The 18107-nt window shown below is 34.0% G+C and overlaps 1 protein-coding gene across 6 annotated transcripts in view; it reads left to right on the top strand.

Moving 5' to 3' along the window:
- The window catches only part of CBLB (Cbl proto-oncogene B), a 123236-nt gene extending 105393 nt beyond the window's left edge, over positions 1-17843 (top strand). For 5 of the 6 annotated variants that reach the window (XM_048965685.1, XM_048965715.1, XM_048965695.1 and 2 more), the window contains 6 exons: positions 3606-3749; positions 6875-6963; positions 7063-7194; positions 8383-8523; positions 10667-10786; positions 15910-17843. In XM_048965685.1, coding sequence (XP_048821642.1) covers positions 3606-3749; positions 6875-6963; positions 7063-7194; positions 8383-8523; positions 10667-10786; positions 15910-16172 — 889 coding nt within the window. In that variant the 3' untranslated portion in view covers positions 16173-17843. The remainder of the gene's footprint in view (positions 1-3605; positions 3750-6874; positions 6964-7062; positions 7195-8382; positions 8524-10666; positions 10787-15909) is intronic. The other variant, XM_048965705.1, reaches the window with a different exon arrangement.
- Positions 17844-18107: the final 264 nt, after the last annotated feature.

Here is an 18107-nt window from a genome sequence, read left to right as displayed (position 1 = left end):
GAAGTATGGTAGGTGGAGAGATTAAAGATATTCAATCAAAAGCACAGTCCTGATTGAAGTAAAATACAAGTTCGTTGTATCTAAGCTCTGCGAATCAATTTACCAGCAAATGACAGAAGGGGAATTTTTCCCTTAAGTACCTTTAAAAAAGCGTGTTGTTTGTTTTCCTGGAGCTCTGCGACTTTGCAGCTGAGCTGGACTTAAAGGGACTTGATAAAAACAGCTTCTCTGTCTTCCCTGCTTTACTTTGGCCCTTGGTGCTCAACATAATAAGAGAGTTTGGCATCGGGGTGACTGTTCAACAAATCAGAAAAGACAAAGTCACTGCTTATCAGCATGCAGTTCTGAATTTCAATTTTAAAGTATTTTAAGGAGGAGGGAAAAAAAACTAGAGAATATTACAATACGTTGTGCTGGTCAGCTTTGTATTCCTCTGTACATAAGCCTTCTAAAGACATAAAAGTAATTACCTTTTCAAAAGTGTAATTTTAGAAAACTTCACCAGTTTGATAAACCAATGCTTAAGTGTTTCAATCTTAGCTTACAGTGGCATATTCATCTTGTTTAGTAATAAAAATATGTAAAATACTTGTCTGCTTATCTTACTAATTTATGTAGAAGGGTAAAGTTAATATAGTAGAACAATAGATATTTAATGAAACAATTACATCATGAAGAAATTTCAGTAATCCTGGAGAAAAGCAGATATACTTCTAAAAGAACAATGCAAAAGAGATTTGGAGCCAGCTATTACAAATAGATTTCAAATTGGAAGAGCAATGTGATTTATTCAGAACTATGAATTGTGAAAACGGTGTGTGACACCGTTTTAGGAATCTATTGAAGAAAATATTAATTATATGTTAGTACCTTTAAATTGTGTTACAAATCAAAGGACCTTTTAGATATTAATCACATAATATATAGCCCAGCAAATATTTTCCTTACTTTAAGGACAGTGTGAAAGAGACTTTAATAGCATCAAGGGCTTGTCTAAGGCTACACTGTACTTGGAAGCAGGAGAATGTAGAACCTAAATCTTTAAAAATTCCAAACCTGTAATGATTTCTCTGCAGTGCAATATTGTTGGAAATTGATTTTAGCATAAACATACTGATATTTGTGGAATGAAGTTATATTTTTATTATAGTATAAATTAGGTTCTTGTATCTACTGAATATATGACAGGAAGCAGAGGCTTTCTGAATTGGGTAAGGAAAGGAAAACTTCATTTTTTGTACTCCTTGAATATTCTGAATGTACTTATTTTTTTAAACTCTCAGTAAATGAGTCTCTGAGCTTTCCTCTGTAAGAGCTGTTTCTGTCAGAAAGCTGATAAGGCTAGCTATTACAATACTGTACTTCAGGTGATGATCAGGCTCTCAGTTTTTACTCTGTAGGTTTACTTAAAAAAAGAAGAAAAAAAAAAAAAGAAAAACACTGTCTAATTAAATAACTAATCAACAACCTAAATCTTTCCTATCACCAATTTCAAATACTGCCTTCAGAGAGGATTTTTTTTTTTTTGTCTGTTTGTTTGTTTCTTATTTGTAGCCTTTGAAATGGGCTTCAAACACCACCACCATGCTGGTTTCTGTACTGTTTGGTGTTGGACGTTTCTGGTATACATACCAACATTGACATCTGTTCAGTTTGTGATTTTTAAAATTCACAGGCTTATGTTTTGTGTAATGTCTTCAGAACATTCTGGATCGCCTAGTAAGAATGGTTGCACATCCACAGAAGTGAGGGAAGTTATTCTTAGTGAGCCTTTGAACTGTCTGAGCACAATACAGGTTTCTCATTGTCCTGTTAGGTTTTACTTGCTTTAAATGACCATAAACTTGTTGCCTGTTCGACTTGGAGATCAAAGGTGGAAAAAGCATTTCACCTTGCACGGCTGTATTTACAGAAGACCTTTTGCTCCCTCTACAGAAGGTGTTGGAATACTGCAGTGTGTAGTTTGCAGTTCAGTGTCATGAATCTTCTTTCACCTTGTGTTTAGCTGGAATGCTTTTCCAAAAAAACTTGAGTTCCCATCTTCCATGAGTTTGTTGGTGAAGTCACACATCTATTACTGATTGAAGAAAACAGTGTCTGAGGGTAGGAGTAGCTGGGAAGCTCTAGACTATGAATATATTAAAACAAAAGCAACCCATCTGCCTCCTACTTTCTCTCTTCTCTTTTTTTTTGTTTGTTTTTCTTAGTGACTGATTGGTGCTTATAGCCACTTATTCACTTTTGTTAGTTATTCACTTTTGTTCATAGAGTAGTCAGATGTTCTGAAGTTATTTAACATCATCTAAAATAAATTGTGAAAGGCATAAGATTTTCCTGTGTGAAGAAGTATATTGCATGTGTCAGATGCTGCTTGTATTGGAAAAAAATGAGCTGATGAGCCTGACTTGTCACTTCAGTTCTTGCCTTTATGATAAAATTGAATTAATTAGATCATCAGAAAAGAAATTACGTCCACTCCTGTCTCATTTTTCCTATGGTACTTAAAAACTTCCCTAAATGATATATTAAGTAGATGTGTCTTGTAATGTGGCATGTAGTTGAGCTCAGGGGCCACAAATCAAAATGGCCAAGAACGCATTCCACATCTTCCTTTGATGTCCTCCAGCTATTGATTCTTTTTTTTTTTTTGGGTGTGTGTGTAGTAAAGAATGAAGGTACTCATTATTATATAATTTAAAATGCAAATGATTTTTGAAGATACACACTTAGTGTTCAGCTAGTTTAATATTTGAGTGTCTGTTTATGGTTTTTATGTATGATTAAACATAAGTTAAATTAAGCCCTTAATGTAAGCTTGTGTATTTTAAATGGTTTGTGAGTTTCTTATTGATTTTAATGTATCAGTATAATCACTCTAAGCAGAGGGGCAATATATGTAGAAGACGATATTGATTGCTACTTAGGCTAGGGTTTTTTTAATGTTTAATGAAGAAAAAGGTATGTTGAGCTTGTTAATATATAGCAAAATCTCTTCCCCTAGATGGTGCTCACTAAATGAAAATTTTGTCCATTGTTATGTTTATAACACAAAAACAGCTAGAAGGGCTTCAGCTTTAGCTTAAGCTGTAAAATAAAACTAATATCCAGCAGTATTCTCCAGATGAAACTTGTTTCTTTTTCTTTTTCTTTTTTTTTTGTAACTGTCAATGGAAATAGTAAACCTACTTGGGAGTTCAGTAACATAATGGCTGCAACAGGATGGAAATCATGAACGTCCACTGCCTTACTGAGCCCTGCTAAATACTATTTGCCGTGAATTAACTTCTGTTTAGTTCTTTTGATAAGTGCAAACAGCTTAAACCTTCTAAGCACATATTTAGTACTACTTTGGAATTTTCTGTTGTGTTATGCTTGCTTAAAGTAGCTTTAAGAGTTTAACACAATGTCCACTAACACGTTTAAGTATTCTCACTGACAGAAAAGGCAGTAACTTTTAAGTTTGTTTCACATGGTATTTTTTTAACCTTACGTGTAGCTGGCACATGTTAAGGATGTTTATGCTAAAGAAATGTATCTTCTGCATTGTACTGAGGATTATTATCTAACAGTTAAAGCAGAACTGATCTTTTTTCTCATCTCCATAGGTGCCCTGTTTCTTCAGCAAATTCTCTGTCTGATAAATCAAGGGATCATACAGATGATGATGATGAATACAAAGTTCCTTCTTCACATTCTATAATACTGAGCTCTCAATCACCTCATTGTCATAATATAAAACCTGTTGCTCGGTAAGGTCACTTAGCAATCTTGAAAGCAACTTATTCACCAAAGTCTGTTTTTTTTTCCAAAATTTAATTGTATTAAATGTTTACAGTGGTGGTTATGTGATGTCTAAAATGTTTTATCTTTTCAAGCTTGTGTTATTTATGCTTGTGTTTCATTTAACCACCACAATCATATACCACAATCACTGTATTGTATCTCTGCAATATGATATTTGTTGCTTTTGAATAGTGCTTCTCAGGAAGGTAACTTTTTTGTTACTCACATGGAATAAAGCTCTTTTGCTTTAAACATATTCTAAAGTATTCTCTCCAAACTCTCACACTTATTAATTATTAATAGATTATAGCAGGGAGATTTTGAGTGAAAGAACATGACATCTGAAGGCTATGTCATTCATGGTGAACTTCGTGATCTTTCAATCATAAAGAAAATCTAAATGTCTGGAATGAAGAGAATAAGTCTTGGGAGAAAAAGAAGGGCCAATTCCTTACTTGTCCTGTAGGTCAAAAGTATGATACTGAAACCAATTATTGATCTACAAAGTCCAGGCTTTTCTTCTGTTAAAGAATGCAGTGACATATTGCCTTTTTTCTCTCTCTGTCATAATGCAATGTCAAGAACCCACTATCAATAATGCTCAACATCTCTGTCATTACAAAATAAGCCACTTACAGTTTTTTACACCTTTTCAGTTGGACATTTATAACATGAATAAAAGATTACTCCTTGCACACAAGTTAAAAATTGTGAGAAAAAGAGTTGTTGAAGTGGTGATACAACCTTCATTGCATGGATGTGAATGTTACACAGTTGTCTGAGCTTTATGATCTTGAGTGCTTAAATGCCCTACCAGACAATCTTGATTATAGTTGACTCCATATGCTTAAGAACTGGAGGAAAGAAAAAAAATATATCCTTTACATCTGCACTTTTTAAAAATCCCATAGGATGTATAACGTAAAACTTATCTTTTATGAATTATTCAGCAAAAGCCATTAATGATTTTTTTTTCCTGATTGTCGTGTTTAGCACCTTTCAGTGTCACTTTCTTTTACCTCTGTTGCCTAAGTGTTGCATCCTCTTGGATAATGCATAGCCATTTCAGTAAACAGAAGAGCCCACAGAATTTATTTTAGATTTTTTTAAATTTACAAATAATTCTTCTGTTTAATTCTAAAATTATATCACTTCTGTGATTTCTTGTTTTGCTACTAAATCTGTCAATTCTAAACATTGTACAAGATTGATAAAAAGAGATGATTCACAGTCATCTTTTCTGGCAGGTCAGTTAACTGTCTGGTTTGTTACAGCTGATCTACATACACATATGCAAGTTCAGCAATAAAAAATGGAAAGAAAGAATTTCAGCATTAGGGTAACTAGAGTAGTATTAGGAAAGTGATATATTAGTCACTCACTGTTTGATCACTGTCTTTTCCTAATAACCATATTTTTTCTGAGAAGAAAAAAGCAGAAGGCTGGCTCGTTACTACTAATGTGCTGCTATTCTATCAGTGCTGTCTAATGTCAGTGTAAACAGGTATTTCAGGATGATTTGCAAACTGATTTCTTTACTGGACTCTTCATGAATACTTAAGTGGTGCCGTGTTAGGTTAACTTACCTACCTATGTTGATTAATTTATTGAAAACACAGAATATATTTAACCTGAAGTAGAAAAGATTCTTAATTATTTAGTATATATGCTGATGAGTCAAAGTAAGTGTTGCTTGCACTGCATTTGAGAGGTTGAACAATCTAATTTTTAAGAGAGAAGCAACACGTCCTCTACCACTTCCCTGGGGAAATTAATTCATAACAGAATGCTTCTTACCATTAGTTTTGTTTTTTGATTTTCTTTCTAAAGTCTTGTAATTATTCTTACATTTATTTCATTACTCCTAGTTATAACTCTTGGGATGACAATCACAATTTCACTTCCTTTTTCCTGTTTATGTATTCTAAATGATTATAGACCTTTATTCATCCTTCCATTCTGTATGGCTGAAAGAGATAGTTTTACCAATTTTGACAATACTGCTAAAAACTCAAGATGTGAAATTCTAACGTTATATAGCTCTAGCAGATTTGCCAACTTTTGATAATAATGACACACAGTGTGTAGTTGTGATTTTTTTTAAATTTTAAGTGGAACTGTTTAGCATGGTGGTCTTTTTCTAGAGAAACTTTCAGATTCTTTCTGAGCATGTAGGATCTGCAGCTGCAATGACAGGAGTTGTTTTCTAATTCTTTAATATTTATTTAAACAACATTTAGTTTTATTAAAAGACTTTTTTTGCATGTTATTTCCCCATTGTCTTTGAGCAGTTGTTTTACAAAGAAAAGAAATCTGCAATAGATTCTTTTTTTGTGGTAACATTATAGATTACTTTGTACTTTGCTTCATTAACTCTAAGCGAATTTTTGTATTTAACTTGATACTGTTATTTAATTTTGAGAGCCTGATACATTTACATTTTAAAAAAAGGAAAATTCTAGTACAAGTTGTCAGTGAGACTCCGTTTTTCTATACAGAAATAGATGTCTGCAGAACTGCTTGACTTGTTTGTTTTTTTCATTTTAAATAGTTGGCTAAGATTTTACTTGAAATTGTCAGTGGTATGTTATGGTTTTCTGCTTGTTTTTTTGTTATTGTTTTATTGTATTTGTTTGTTTGTTTTTAAATTATTTCCTATATAGATAGTTACCAAAAATTCCCTTTTGTCCTTTTAGTATTTCATCTAGTAGAATTTTAATGGTTGGAAAGGGGAAAACAGTATTGGGTGTATGCATTAAATGTGTAAATAAACCACTGATGTGACTTCAGAAGTGAGGACTGTATTCAACATTAGTGATTCTATGATATGATTTTTTCCTTTACCTTGAGTAAGTTACTTAAACTAATGTCAGAATACCACCAAGAAAGCAGTATAATTCTTCAAAGCAGTTTTAATGAGAGCTATCCAGTACCTAAACTCAGTGTAAAAACTATAAAGTTTACAATTCCTGCAGTTTATCGTTCTTCATCGGTTTCTGTGTAATGGAACACTGTCTTAAGCACTTTGTAATTCTGTGAACTAATAGTTGGTTAACTGGTTGATTATTTCCTTGTTAATGTCTGTCTTCAGGGTTTGTGAGAATGGCCAATGTAGTGGAGTAACAAATGGAACACACAGTGCTACTTCTGATGTGAAGAAATCAAAACATCCAGAGTTAGGTATGTTTTAATTTTTCACCTTTTTGCAAGAAAACTTACTCTGTGTTTTTCCAGGGGTACAACAAGAAAACATTCACTTCTTGTAATTGTGTCATTCAGGAGATGTCTATGATGCACCTACTGTTCCGGTACCTTTGCCACCTGCACGGCCTCCTACCAGAGACAACCCAAAACACAGCTCTTTGCTCAACAGGACTCCCTCCGATTATGATCTTCTGGTGCCCCCTTTAGGTTGCAGACTTTTTGCTGATTACATTTAATGGTTTATGTAGCCTAGATTAACCAAATGCCATATTTACTGAAAAACAACAATTATTGAGTATGTTAACAGTACCAAACAAACTGTAGGCTAAAAATTACAGCTGTACATCAATACTTGCCAATGTGACATCTTCCTGTAAGTCCTCATGCAAGACAGATGAATAGATAAACTAAGTCTGGATTCAGGCTACAAAGAAAAACAGAACTGTTTTGTGTAAAATAGAATGAAAACTTACTTGGATTATTGCAGTTTATTGCGTGGAGGGTTTCTGATTGTAGCTTAAATAATTACATTTCTTTTATCATGTAAAAAAGATGAATGGCAAAGTGATGGTATTTAAGTCAAAGAAAATTAGGTTACATTAATAAATTTTTGTATTGCTTTTCCAATGTTAAAGGATAGTTCAAAACTCACTGCTGCCTACAGTCACAAAAAGCTATATTTCCCAGTCCAGACTTTGTCTTGTGCCAATGACCTAAACATTTTGAGGTCAATAATATTAGAGAGGCCACTCTGCGTACATGTTGGTGCTGAGCTTGACATCACATCCACCTTCATCAACAAACTCAATTCAGTCATTGTTAGACTATACTGTATGTGTAATCATCCAATTTTCTGATCCCATAAAACCTCTTGAAAACTGCTTGGTAAATCTGGTCCTGTCTGCACTACTTTTATGTAAGGGGAGAGTTATTTTGCCAAGTATACTAAACTCACTTTGTATCTTAGGTCAGAGCTTTAGTACAGCAGGTAAAGATAGCATATGGTATGAATGTAGCAGATCGGATATAGTCAGCATTGCTATTTGAATATAAATATATTGTCTTAGCCACTGAAGTATTATTGTTATTCTATACTGATAATAAATGAGACTTTCATTACAATACAGTCTTCGTAGTTGAGCCGTTTAAAAGACATTCCTCCCCCTCTCCATCCCAGAAAAGAAACTGAGCAATGTGAATGGTCATTCAGAGCATGTTTTAGAAGAGGACTGTGCATAGTTAAGAGTCAAGCTAACAATTTCATTGATGCAGTCACTGAACTGTTAGACAGACCCCAGGAGCAAGGGCCATAGCAGCCCGAGAAAAATCAATTTTAAACCATTCTAGGATACTTTATGAAGTTTTGTTCATCTAATAAGTCTTTCCTAAATGCAGGTGAGGATGCGTTTGATAGCTCACCTCCTTCACTACCACCACCACCACCACCACCTGCTAGGCACAGCATCACTGAGCACACAAAACCATCTGGCTCAGGAAGTCGACCTCCCTCAGGACATGAACTGTTCCCTCATCCTGGTAGGAATATAAAAAAGAATATATATTTTATTTCATTTATTCCAGAAGTGAAACTATTACACAGTAAAGTTCTTATTAGTCTTCAGAACGCTTTTTTGTTTTCAATTCTATACAGATATATAAGAGATAGCTTTCCTTTGTTTTTTTTTAACTGTTTTTGAATGGTGGAGTTGAAAAAACACGGGATAAGACTAGTCAACTTTTCATTATAACGAAGTAATAAGATAAAGTCAGGTTTTTTTAAAGTCAGACATTTTGTTAAACTGTACTTTTCTCATAGGAATTGTTACTTCCAAAGTACCAAGTTTTCTGTTGTGATCTGGGGCATTAGTGTGTATCCTTTTGTCAATTCCATTGTTTTTTATAGTTCATTAATAATTCATATGTTGTTTTTTTTTTTTCCAAGATGCTAAATGGGGAAAAACTAGAAGACATGAGAAAATAATGCCATTTTGCCAGAAGTTGCTGTAAAATTTTGCAGTAAAACATAACTGCAGGACCCTGTGGTTTTATAATTTTTTTTATAAGTAGTCAAATTTTCACCTAGCTTCTCCCACAAATCACTATCACATTTTTAGTCCAGTATTTTGATTATAAAAAGTAATGAAAGTTACATTTAAAATTCATAACTATGAGTTGATAATGTTTTCACTGTGTATTAGTATATATTTCTTGCCATCAGTTGAGCTCTGAGTGCTGAATGATTTACCAAAATTGTATATGTTTAATAATGTGGAACTCAGCTTCTGCATGCATCCAGGTAAAAAAATTAAGCACACTGCAGGGTGTAAAGGTTGATCACTAATATAGAAGCAGGAACTAAATTACCTTCAACACTTCAAAATAAAAATAATGTAATCTTTAGCAGTTCTGAATGAGTGCTTCAATTGTGTAATCTCAGGCAGAAATACACTTTGTACCATTCAGTTCTAATATGAATACTGAGGGGAAAAGGAAAGTTCTCCCTCAATCCCAGATAAATACAAGCTCTGTTGATCTGTCTGCAGTTCCCAGATATGTGCAGGACTTTTAAATACTATTTCCTAATAAATACAAGTATCACTGATAGCGTTAAAAAAAATAATAATAATCTTCTAATAAAAAATCTGGAGAATGTAATTATGGCCATTCATACTTCATATTTACATAGCAAATACGGTCTTGAAACAGCACTTCTCACAAGTGTTGTAAGCATGCATGTCTACTTGAGCATACATGCATTTGTGAATAGGTCTTTTTAATTCTTTTTTATTCTTGTGGTATTTCTAAAGACTTGCTGACATACTTCATACTTTGTGTTGTGCCAAATAAACTACTGAAAATGATGCGTTTCTGAAGATTGATTTCCATTCAAGTCTTCAGAGTGATATCTTAGCTGTTCTTCTGAGTCCGTGAGATTAAAATAATAATCTCACCATCAACAATAGCAAAAGATTGCATATATTTTGAGTGAAGAACAGAAGTTAGGTCCAGGATGATGTTAAAAGCTTGTTCAGCAGCCTTCACAGCTCTGAGTGTATGCAGTGTGTATCACAAGAGTATATCACAGTGTTTAAAAAAATGAGTATTTTAAAGGAGGGGCATAGTATACCAGGCCTATACCTTCCTCTGATTTTTTAAAATTCTGTTCCTCTAATTAGGACACAGAACTCCTTACAGCTTTTAGCAGTCCCTGTAATGTTCACCAAGTAACTGGGACTGTGCAAGTAAAAAATCTGACCTGCAATATTGCTGGGCTGCAAAGCATTGAAGTGCTAACTGACCTCTAACCAAACTAGCTAGCAGGGATACTTCTAATTTTGCTGTTTCAGGTCTTGCAACTTCTATATTTTACCAGCCAAAGGCTTCTGAGTGTCAGGGCTGAGTAATTGGAAGGTGAATCATGAATGTCAATAGAAAACCAATAGTGCAAGGTAGACCATTTTTTCTCTTCTGTTGTTCTCAAGACACAGGTATGTGTCTTCTATGCAAGCATTTGATTTGGGTGTACATACTTTATGGAACACCTCTGTTCACATTAATGTTTTTTTTTTTCCTTTTTTAAAGAGACTCTTTTAAGACTAGGTTCTGTGTATTAGCCCTTCCTCTTTGCCAAACAACAGTTCTAATTATTCTAAGACACTTTATTGCTTTATTATTACAGATCCTCATTTTGATCCAATAACTGGTCACGTTCCCTTGCCACCTGTTCGTAGAGTAACTGGAGAAAATGTAAAAACAAATAGGAATTCTCAAGACTATGATCAGCTTCCTCCCTCTTCAGGTAAGGTAGAAAACTGCTCCTATGGAAGGTTACAGCCTCATGAAACAGATAACTTTAATCCATAATGTCAAATAAGGCAATTGGTAGTGGAAATATTGCTTTATAAAAGCACACAATCATCAACTGGTCATAGAGATTAAAGTTCTGCAATATATAGGTAAAAATGGCTACCTGTTTCTTTGATGTTATGTAGATACTATGGCACCAGTTTATGCCAAGCAGAATTCTAATATGATTTGTGGTGTTCCTTATTTTTTGAGAAAATGAGAACCAATGACATTTCTATTCTCTTTGAGTACACAGGAAATCAGATTCAGAAACCATAAGCCTCTTCCAGCTTTGTTTCATTGCTTTGTCAAAACAAGTAGTTTTTCACTTTCTGCAGTATTACTATCTTCTGATCTTTTCTGCTAGTGTGCCTATCTGAGGTTCTAAGAAAATTTTAAAATACTTTTTATTGAATCTGCAAGAACCAAAACCAGTTCAAATTACATCTTGCTACAAAATAGGTACGGTGGAGTCAGTTCTTCTGCGATTAATATCACACTTAATTTTTTCAGAGTATGCGAATATTGCATAAACAAAATATATATTTCAATTAATTTATATATATTAAAATAATAACAGTATTGCTTGTATTCCTAAGTACTTTCACCAATTTGTAGACAAACTTTATTTTTAGCTGTGTGTATGGAGAAGGGGGAGGATTGTCCTACCTGCATCATTTTGTAGTGTAAGGAGGTACCACAAATTAAAAAAAAAAAAAAAAAAAAAAAAAAAAGTGATTATCTGAACTATTACAATTTTTAATAATTACATATCTCTTCCTTACAAATGTGTAGTTCTACTCTTCTGGGGAATAAGAAAGAGTATCTATTTCCTAACTAAAGTACTGGAGAGATTAAGCATATAAAGTGCTATAGAATCTTCAGTGAACAGCAAATCTGAGAATGTGTGTGATGCATTTAATAAAACAGTAGCATTTTCGGGAGGATACTGTTAATGTTACACTGTACTCATTTTTTCCTTTTGTTAGGAAAACACTTGATAATGCACCTTTCATACATGACCCTGTGAGGAGGCCTTACTACATTACCCTGATTTATTGAGGGGTTTATAATTATAACACAAATTATGACTACCTTTTAAAAATGTTTATATATGTGCTTCTTTTGTGGAACAATCGTTAATTTTCCTAACTTATGCAAGATCTTGCTAGTTAAGTTCTTGCAGCTTTTTGATGTCGCTCAATATATACTGTTCTATCTCTATATTTTTCCCATAGCCATCTGAAACATCTAAATGTATTGACCTTTGCTACAAATATCACTCTAAATCAGTATGACATACAACAAGATATTCAATTTAATTTCAATTAAGTGAAAGCTATGTGATAGATCATGTCATACTCTTAATTGGAAGGTTGTTTTTACAGTGACAGTAGTTCCACAGAGTAGAACTGATGAACTTCAAGATGTACTGATTCATCTTACACTATGATATTAAAAAAATATAGTGCAGTGATTGTAACTGCTTAAAACTTTAGTTTTTATATTTATTCTAATCAGTTCACTTAGAAAGTTCTTCATTTCAGCCCTTTTGTATGCTGGAAAGGAAATGTAGTTCATTCTAAAATCTAATTATAATTTAGCCACTGGCACCCTAGTGTAGCATTGGGAATCCTTTGACTTATGTGCTTCATTTTGACTGTAAGTTTGCTGTCCTGAAACTTAAATGACTCGTTAACATGTAGTGACAATTTCATTCTAATTGAGCCATGTATTTAGATTTAGCATGGAACACAAGAAATAGTTCTTGGCTGTGCACCTAATTGTCCCAAAGGCATAATTTTTCAAACATCTTAAATACATCATTTTAAAATTATTACAATAAAAGCAAAGCAAATGAGATTGCTTTTCTTCTTGATTGATATTTTACCTAAGCACAGCCAATTATGTGTGAGAAAGGTAGAAGAAAATTAGGTCCCTAGTATATATGACTTTAGCTATTCTGTAAGAAATTGATTCAAATGGCTAGTTAAGAATATAATGGCTAGTTGAATATAGCATATGCCTGTTCACTCATCTGGCCTTATTGAAGCATTTGCATACAAATTTAAATGCCATTACAATTAGATATTCAAATTTAGGAATCGGGGGAGGTGATTTGGAGGTGTGTCACACACAATTTCAGAGTGAATTTCCAGGAAACCCAAGGAAAATCATCAGTTATACTAATGCAAAATGTGAAGATTGCAGCTAACAGCTTGATGAAACAATATATGCAGTTAATCCTTTCTCACTTTCTTCTTGTTCTGCCCATTCCTTAGCATAGATATGTCCTTGATGTACTTTGTTCCTGTGCATACCATGCCATAGGTGCACAGAGGGCCTTGGCCTTGTGCAGCAAGCCCTTGGCACCCATCAACTTCTCTGTTTGCCTGTTTCCTTGGTGCTTCTCTGTCTGTTGGTGAAAGACCATGGAACATACCAGAGGAGCAGCAAGGGTCATTTCACAGCAGAGAGGAGCAGAGACAGCTGGCATCGTTACAAATATTCTCCTCCCACCATATCACAGAGCCTTCACACCTTGCAACTTTTTCCATGGTTTTTAGACATTGAATAAATTAGTCTGTCTCAGCCTTTATACCAGTCAGTTTCATAAGGGTTAAACTTAGCTCTGAATTACAGAAATGTGGCAGTGGGAGACTTCTTGCTGTGGAAACTATTATTAATTGAATTATACAATTAGGAAATGTGTTTGAATTTTTAGTTAGTCATCCATGGTGGCTGAAACATCAAAGGATGGAAGGTTGGAAAGGGAAGTCCTGCTCAAATACCTCTATCTCAGTGTCCAGGTGGATGTGCAGCTTAGGCTTAGTATCTGTAAGCTCAGGATTCAATGTGATATCCAGCTTCAGCTCAAATTTTATATGGAAGTGAAGATATTGAAAGAAATGTTTCTCATAATGGAAATTTAGTTAGAGTGAGAAGAGCTGAAGTATCTGTGCTATAGAGGGATGTCATTAGAGTCTGAATGAAATGCATACGTTGCAAATTTGCTGGCAGAATTAAAAATGACCTTTCAAAATAGTGCAATCACTTAAAAAAAGTTTCTTAGAAAGTATCGGCGAAGTGAAGGCTTTATATGAGAAATAACTTCAGTTTCAAAGCTTGTAATAGGCTGGTTAGAGCAAAATTACCTCATTTAGTGCGTGCGTGTACACAGAGAAGGATCCGACTTATATGTAAGGAGCTCAGAAGTAAATGTTTGCATCCTAAATAAACAAGTTCATGACAAAATGTTTTGCATATCAGAACAGTTTTATGTATCTGTGAAGGAAATTGATTTTAACATGATATATTGTGATTTTAAACATGAAGAATATTCTTCTGTTACAGTTGCTTTTTCTAAAATAGATGAAATTGGGTATTTAAACTTGTTCCTGATTTGGTTTAGGTTTAGTTATTAACTACATTTCCTGAATTATAATTAACTTCTCAATCCAGTATGTTTCATTGATCTCCTACCTAGCAGGTTTGGATCTGTCTTGTGGCATATTTATTAGAATGATCAGTGTTTGCCTAATGCTTCACATCTTCAAAGATGATTCAGAGATAAAACTTCATAACAATTATAAGTAGTCCATACTTGCCTGTAGGTTGTCATAACTGCATGCACAGAAAACGGGCAATGCAACTGGAACAAAATTAACATCAACTTTTTTATTTTAATTCTAATCAAACTACTCTCATCCATTTCTTACATAAGTAACATCACCTTCCTAACAATACTGTTTGCTTATCTTCTTTGAATTAAGAAGTTTAGTTAAATTTCTGGGAACGTTCTCTTCAGGATACTTGGAAACTGAATTGAGAGAAAAATACACTTTGGATAGATGTGCAATAAACAACTATTTTTATCCATCTGAAATGCTTAATGCACCCTGTTGAATTACAGATCTCTCTATCAAGTGTTATGATAAGTAGCGTATTGTAACAGTAATACTAGAAATACCAAATTCTTTCATCAGTAAAAAGGAAAAAAAAAAAGCCTCTGTAGCACTTAATGCTGCAAAATGCCATTACTGTCAGTCTGAGTAAACAGGAAGTGTCACAGTCAGAAATTCCTCTAATTTGTCTATCAAAGTCACTGTTGATGGAACATTTCAAAACCTTTTTTGAAGGATTAAAGACTTCTTTTTTATTTTAAATACTTAGCTCTTGAAAGTCTTCTCTGCACTTTGCCTGCTTGTGTTTAAGCTTCTTATTGTGGTATCAGTGAGGATAAAGAGGTTTCAGTAAAGCACCAAGTTTACTTGAGCACGAAGCTCTGACTCTCAGAAGATTAGGAAGTTTGAATATTAGCTCTTTTCATCAGTACATCGTGATTCTTAGCACCAATATTAACTGTGAAGGTAACCTTTCTAAAGAAGAGCAAAAAAAAAAAGAGAGATTTTCAAATGAGGACTGAGGAAGAACCATGTTCAGTTCTCACCACTGAGATTAATTGAACTTTTTTTTTTTTTCTTTTGGAAATCTAGTTATTTGTATTTTGGCAAACTGGTATGCATGAAATGACCTGCAATTGCCTGAAAAGGATCTGCAAGATATACTCATAAGTGAAGGATTTTTCTCCTTCACATGTGTTTGGCTGGATTCCTCTCAGTGCAACTTAGCAACCTGAATAAAATAGTAATCAGTTTGTTTTTTATTTTTAAACAGACTAAGAAAAAGTACTTGAATTGTAGGTTGAGAGTGGATAGCCATTACAGTTATTACTGGCTATTTTCACTATCTTTACTGTTTTGTCATGCTTTCTTTTTCTTCTAGCTTTGAGTAATTTAGATTGCAACTTGCACATTCTTACCATATTATTGAAATAGTACTTTGTGAATTCATAGAATCATAGAATTGCTTAGGTTGGAAAAGATCTTAAAGATCAAGTTCCATTATAGATGTTCCTGAGGATTCTAGCTTCTGTCCAAATTTTAAAATGAGATATATCAGTGTTCACGTTTGTTTAGAGTTTCCCTTTGCAAAGTGCTTCATGAAGCTTGACCTACCCATAATACAATTTTTAATCCACTTTGTAATGATTTCTGTCTCATTTATTTGAAACAGATGGTTCACAAGCACCAGCCAGGCCCCCTAAACCACTTCCTCGGAGGACTGCACCAGAAATACACCACAGGAAAGCATTCAATTCTGACAGTTCCACGGAAAATGTGGATGCAAAAATTGCAAAACTAATGGGAGAAGGCTATTCCTTTGAAGAAGTCAAGAGGGCACTTGAAATTGCCCAGAATAATGTTGACGTGGCTCGTAGTATTTTAAGAGAATTTGTCTGTTTTCCTCCACCAGTCTCACCACGTCTCAATCTATAGCAGCATGAAGATTTTCTTGGAGCATGTGAATTCTACATATACATGTGTGGACTGGGGAATGAGAGGAAGAAGAGAAGAGAATATTTTTTCTTTCATCTTTAGCAGGAGGCTGTCTGTTTCCAGCCGTGCTCATGGCTGCTCTGATCAAGACTTATAAATATGCTGAGGCTTATGTATTTTTGCTAGCCATACTTTTTTAAATCAGGGTTGAACTGACAAAATAATTTAAAGAAGTTTACTTCCCTAGAACTTTTAATCTGTGAAATGCTTTTTCTTGTTTACAAGTTGATAAGTTACAGTTTTCTAGTTGATGTCTGTACTATGTTCCTGTTCATGTCCCCTTGTACTTTTGGTCAGTCCTGCTGTAGCATTCCCCACAGTTTCCATGCTGACCACCCCAACAACTAAATCATCACTTTCCAGAAATTTCGTGTTTGCTTTTTTTTTTCTCTTACAAGATGCTTTAACTGTTTTTGCATTTCAGCTCAGCAAATGCAAAAGTATGTGGCCTTCACTACTGATTATTTTTTCATATGAGATTCCTTTGCTTTTGAGAGAGGAAATATCTGAATGTAAAATATGTCTATGAACTGCCTTTTTAAAGGTATTTTTGACAACAATGTTGGACAGCTTTCTGTTTAACATTAATTCCATGACCTATAATCCTCGAGGTCTTTTATCCGCTGCTTCTACAGTCAACAAAAAATCCCAACCAACTGGAAAAAGAAACAGCACTTGTTACAGTGATACTGAGTTCTGACATGTACAAGCTCTTTAAAAAATTATTTGATTACAAACGTTCAAAAAAGCCCAAACACACGTGACAGTACTGCATTTTGATTACACACTAATTACACCTGTTGTCTATGACCTATGTATTCTGAGACATGCCAGACTAGAAGGAATCATCATTTTGAATCACTTTAATGGCATTCAGGTAAATTTCAGAGCAAGCTTCTGCAAAATTAATTTTGGAGTGATTATCCTGTGGTTCATTGCGGCTTGGATTTAGTTTGTATTAACTTGGAAACTTTAAATTCTTGGTGCGCTGTTGATTCTTAATGCCACTGTAGCAGTATGTTTTGGAAAGTTCTTTAACAATCTCCTCCATACACTTTATTACTCTAAAGTGTGTTTCTAATGCCCAAATTCATTCAGTCACTTTCCAGCTACTTAGCTGGAATTGTTTTTTTGCTTTCAATGGCTAGTGATACTACAGGCTTTGTGTTATTTTTAAGCCCAGGTTGATGCAAGCTAAATTAAATATCTTTCTAACATTAGAAAAGAGAGAGAAAGTGACAACTATGTTCCTAGTGCTTTCAAAGTTTAGGGTCTAAATATTTCCAGTAGAAAACTGCTGCTTTCCTGTTTTTGTAGGAGAATTGGTAGCGTGCTCTTCCTTTATTACTGTTGAAAAGATTAAACTGTATGGTAGCTAGAGTATTTTCCACATTTTGGGATGTGACCAGTATATGACAATTTTCACTTTGTACTAAGCTGCATTTGAGTCACGTATTTGTTGTTTCCTTTCAGCTGTCACTTTTTTCCTTCACTCATAGTAAGTGATAGAAGTTGCACCACTTATGGGATCAGATCTCAGCAGCCAATACATTGCTTTTAAAAAATTTCAAATACAGAAAATGTCTGTATTGCAGGATCCAAAATAACTGGGAACACCCAAAGGAAATTGCTGTGATACCTCAAAGTCTGTTGTTTCATCACAGATCTTATTCTTAAAACTTGCTAAATAAATTATTTTGCAGCATCACAAAGCAAGTATATCTATCGTTAATCTGCTTTGTTTCTGTGATAAAAGATGATTAGGGGAATTAGAGTGCAGGAACGAGTCAAAGAGTCTTTTCTGCATTAAGTAAATAATGTTTAAATTTATGTTACACGAAAGGTGCATTTACAACTTCATTTCAATGTTCATTG

Source organism: Lagopus muta, chromosome 1, assembly GCF_023343835.1.
Source record: "Lagopus muta isolate bLagMut1 chromosome 1, bLagMut1 primary, whole genome shotgun sequence".
In the NCBI taxonomy this organism is placed as follows: Eukaryota; Metazoa; Chordata; class Aves; order Galliformes; family Phasianidae; genus Lagopus; species Lagopus muta.
This window is presented reverse-complemented; position numbering and strand designations above follow the sequence as displayed.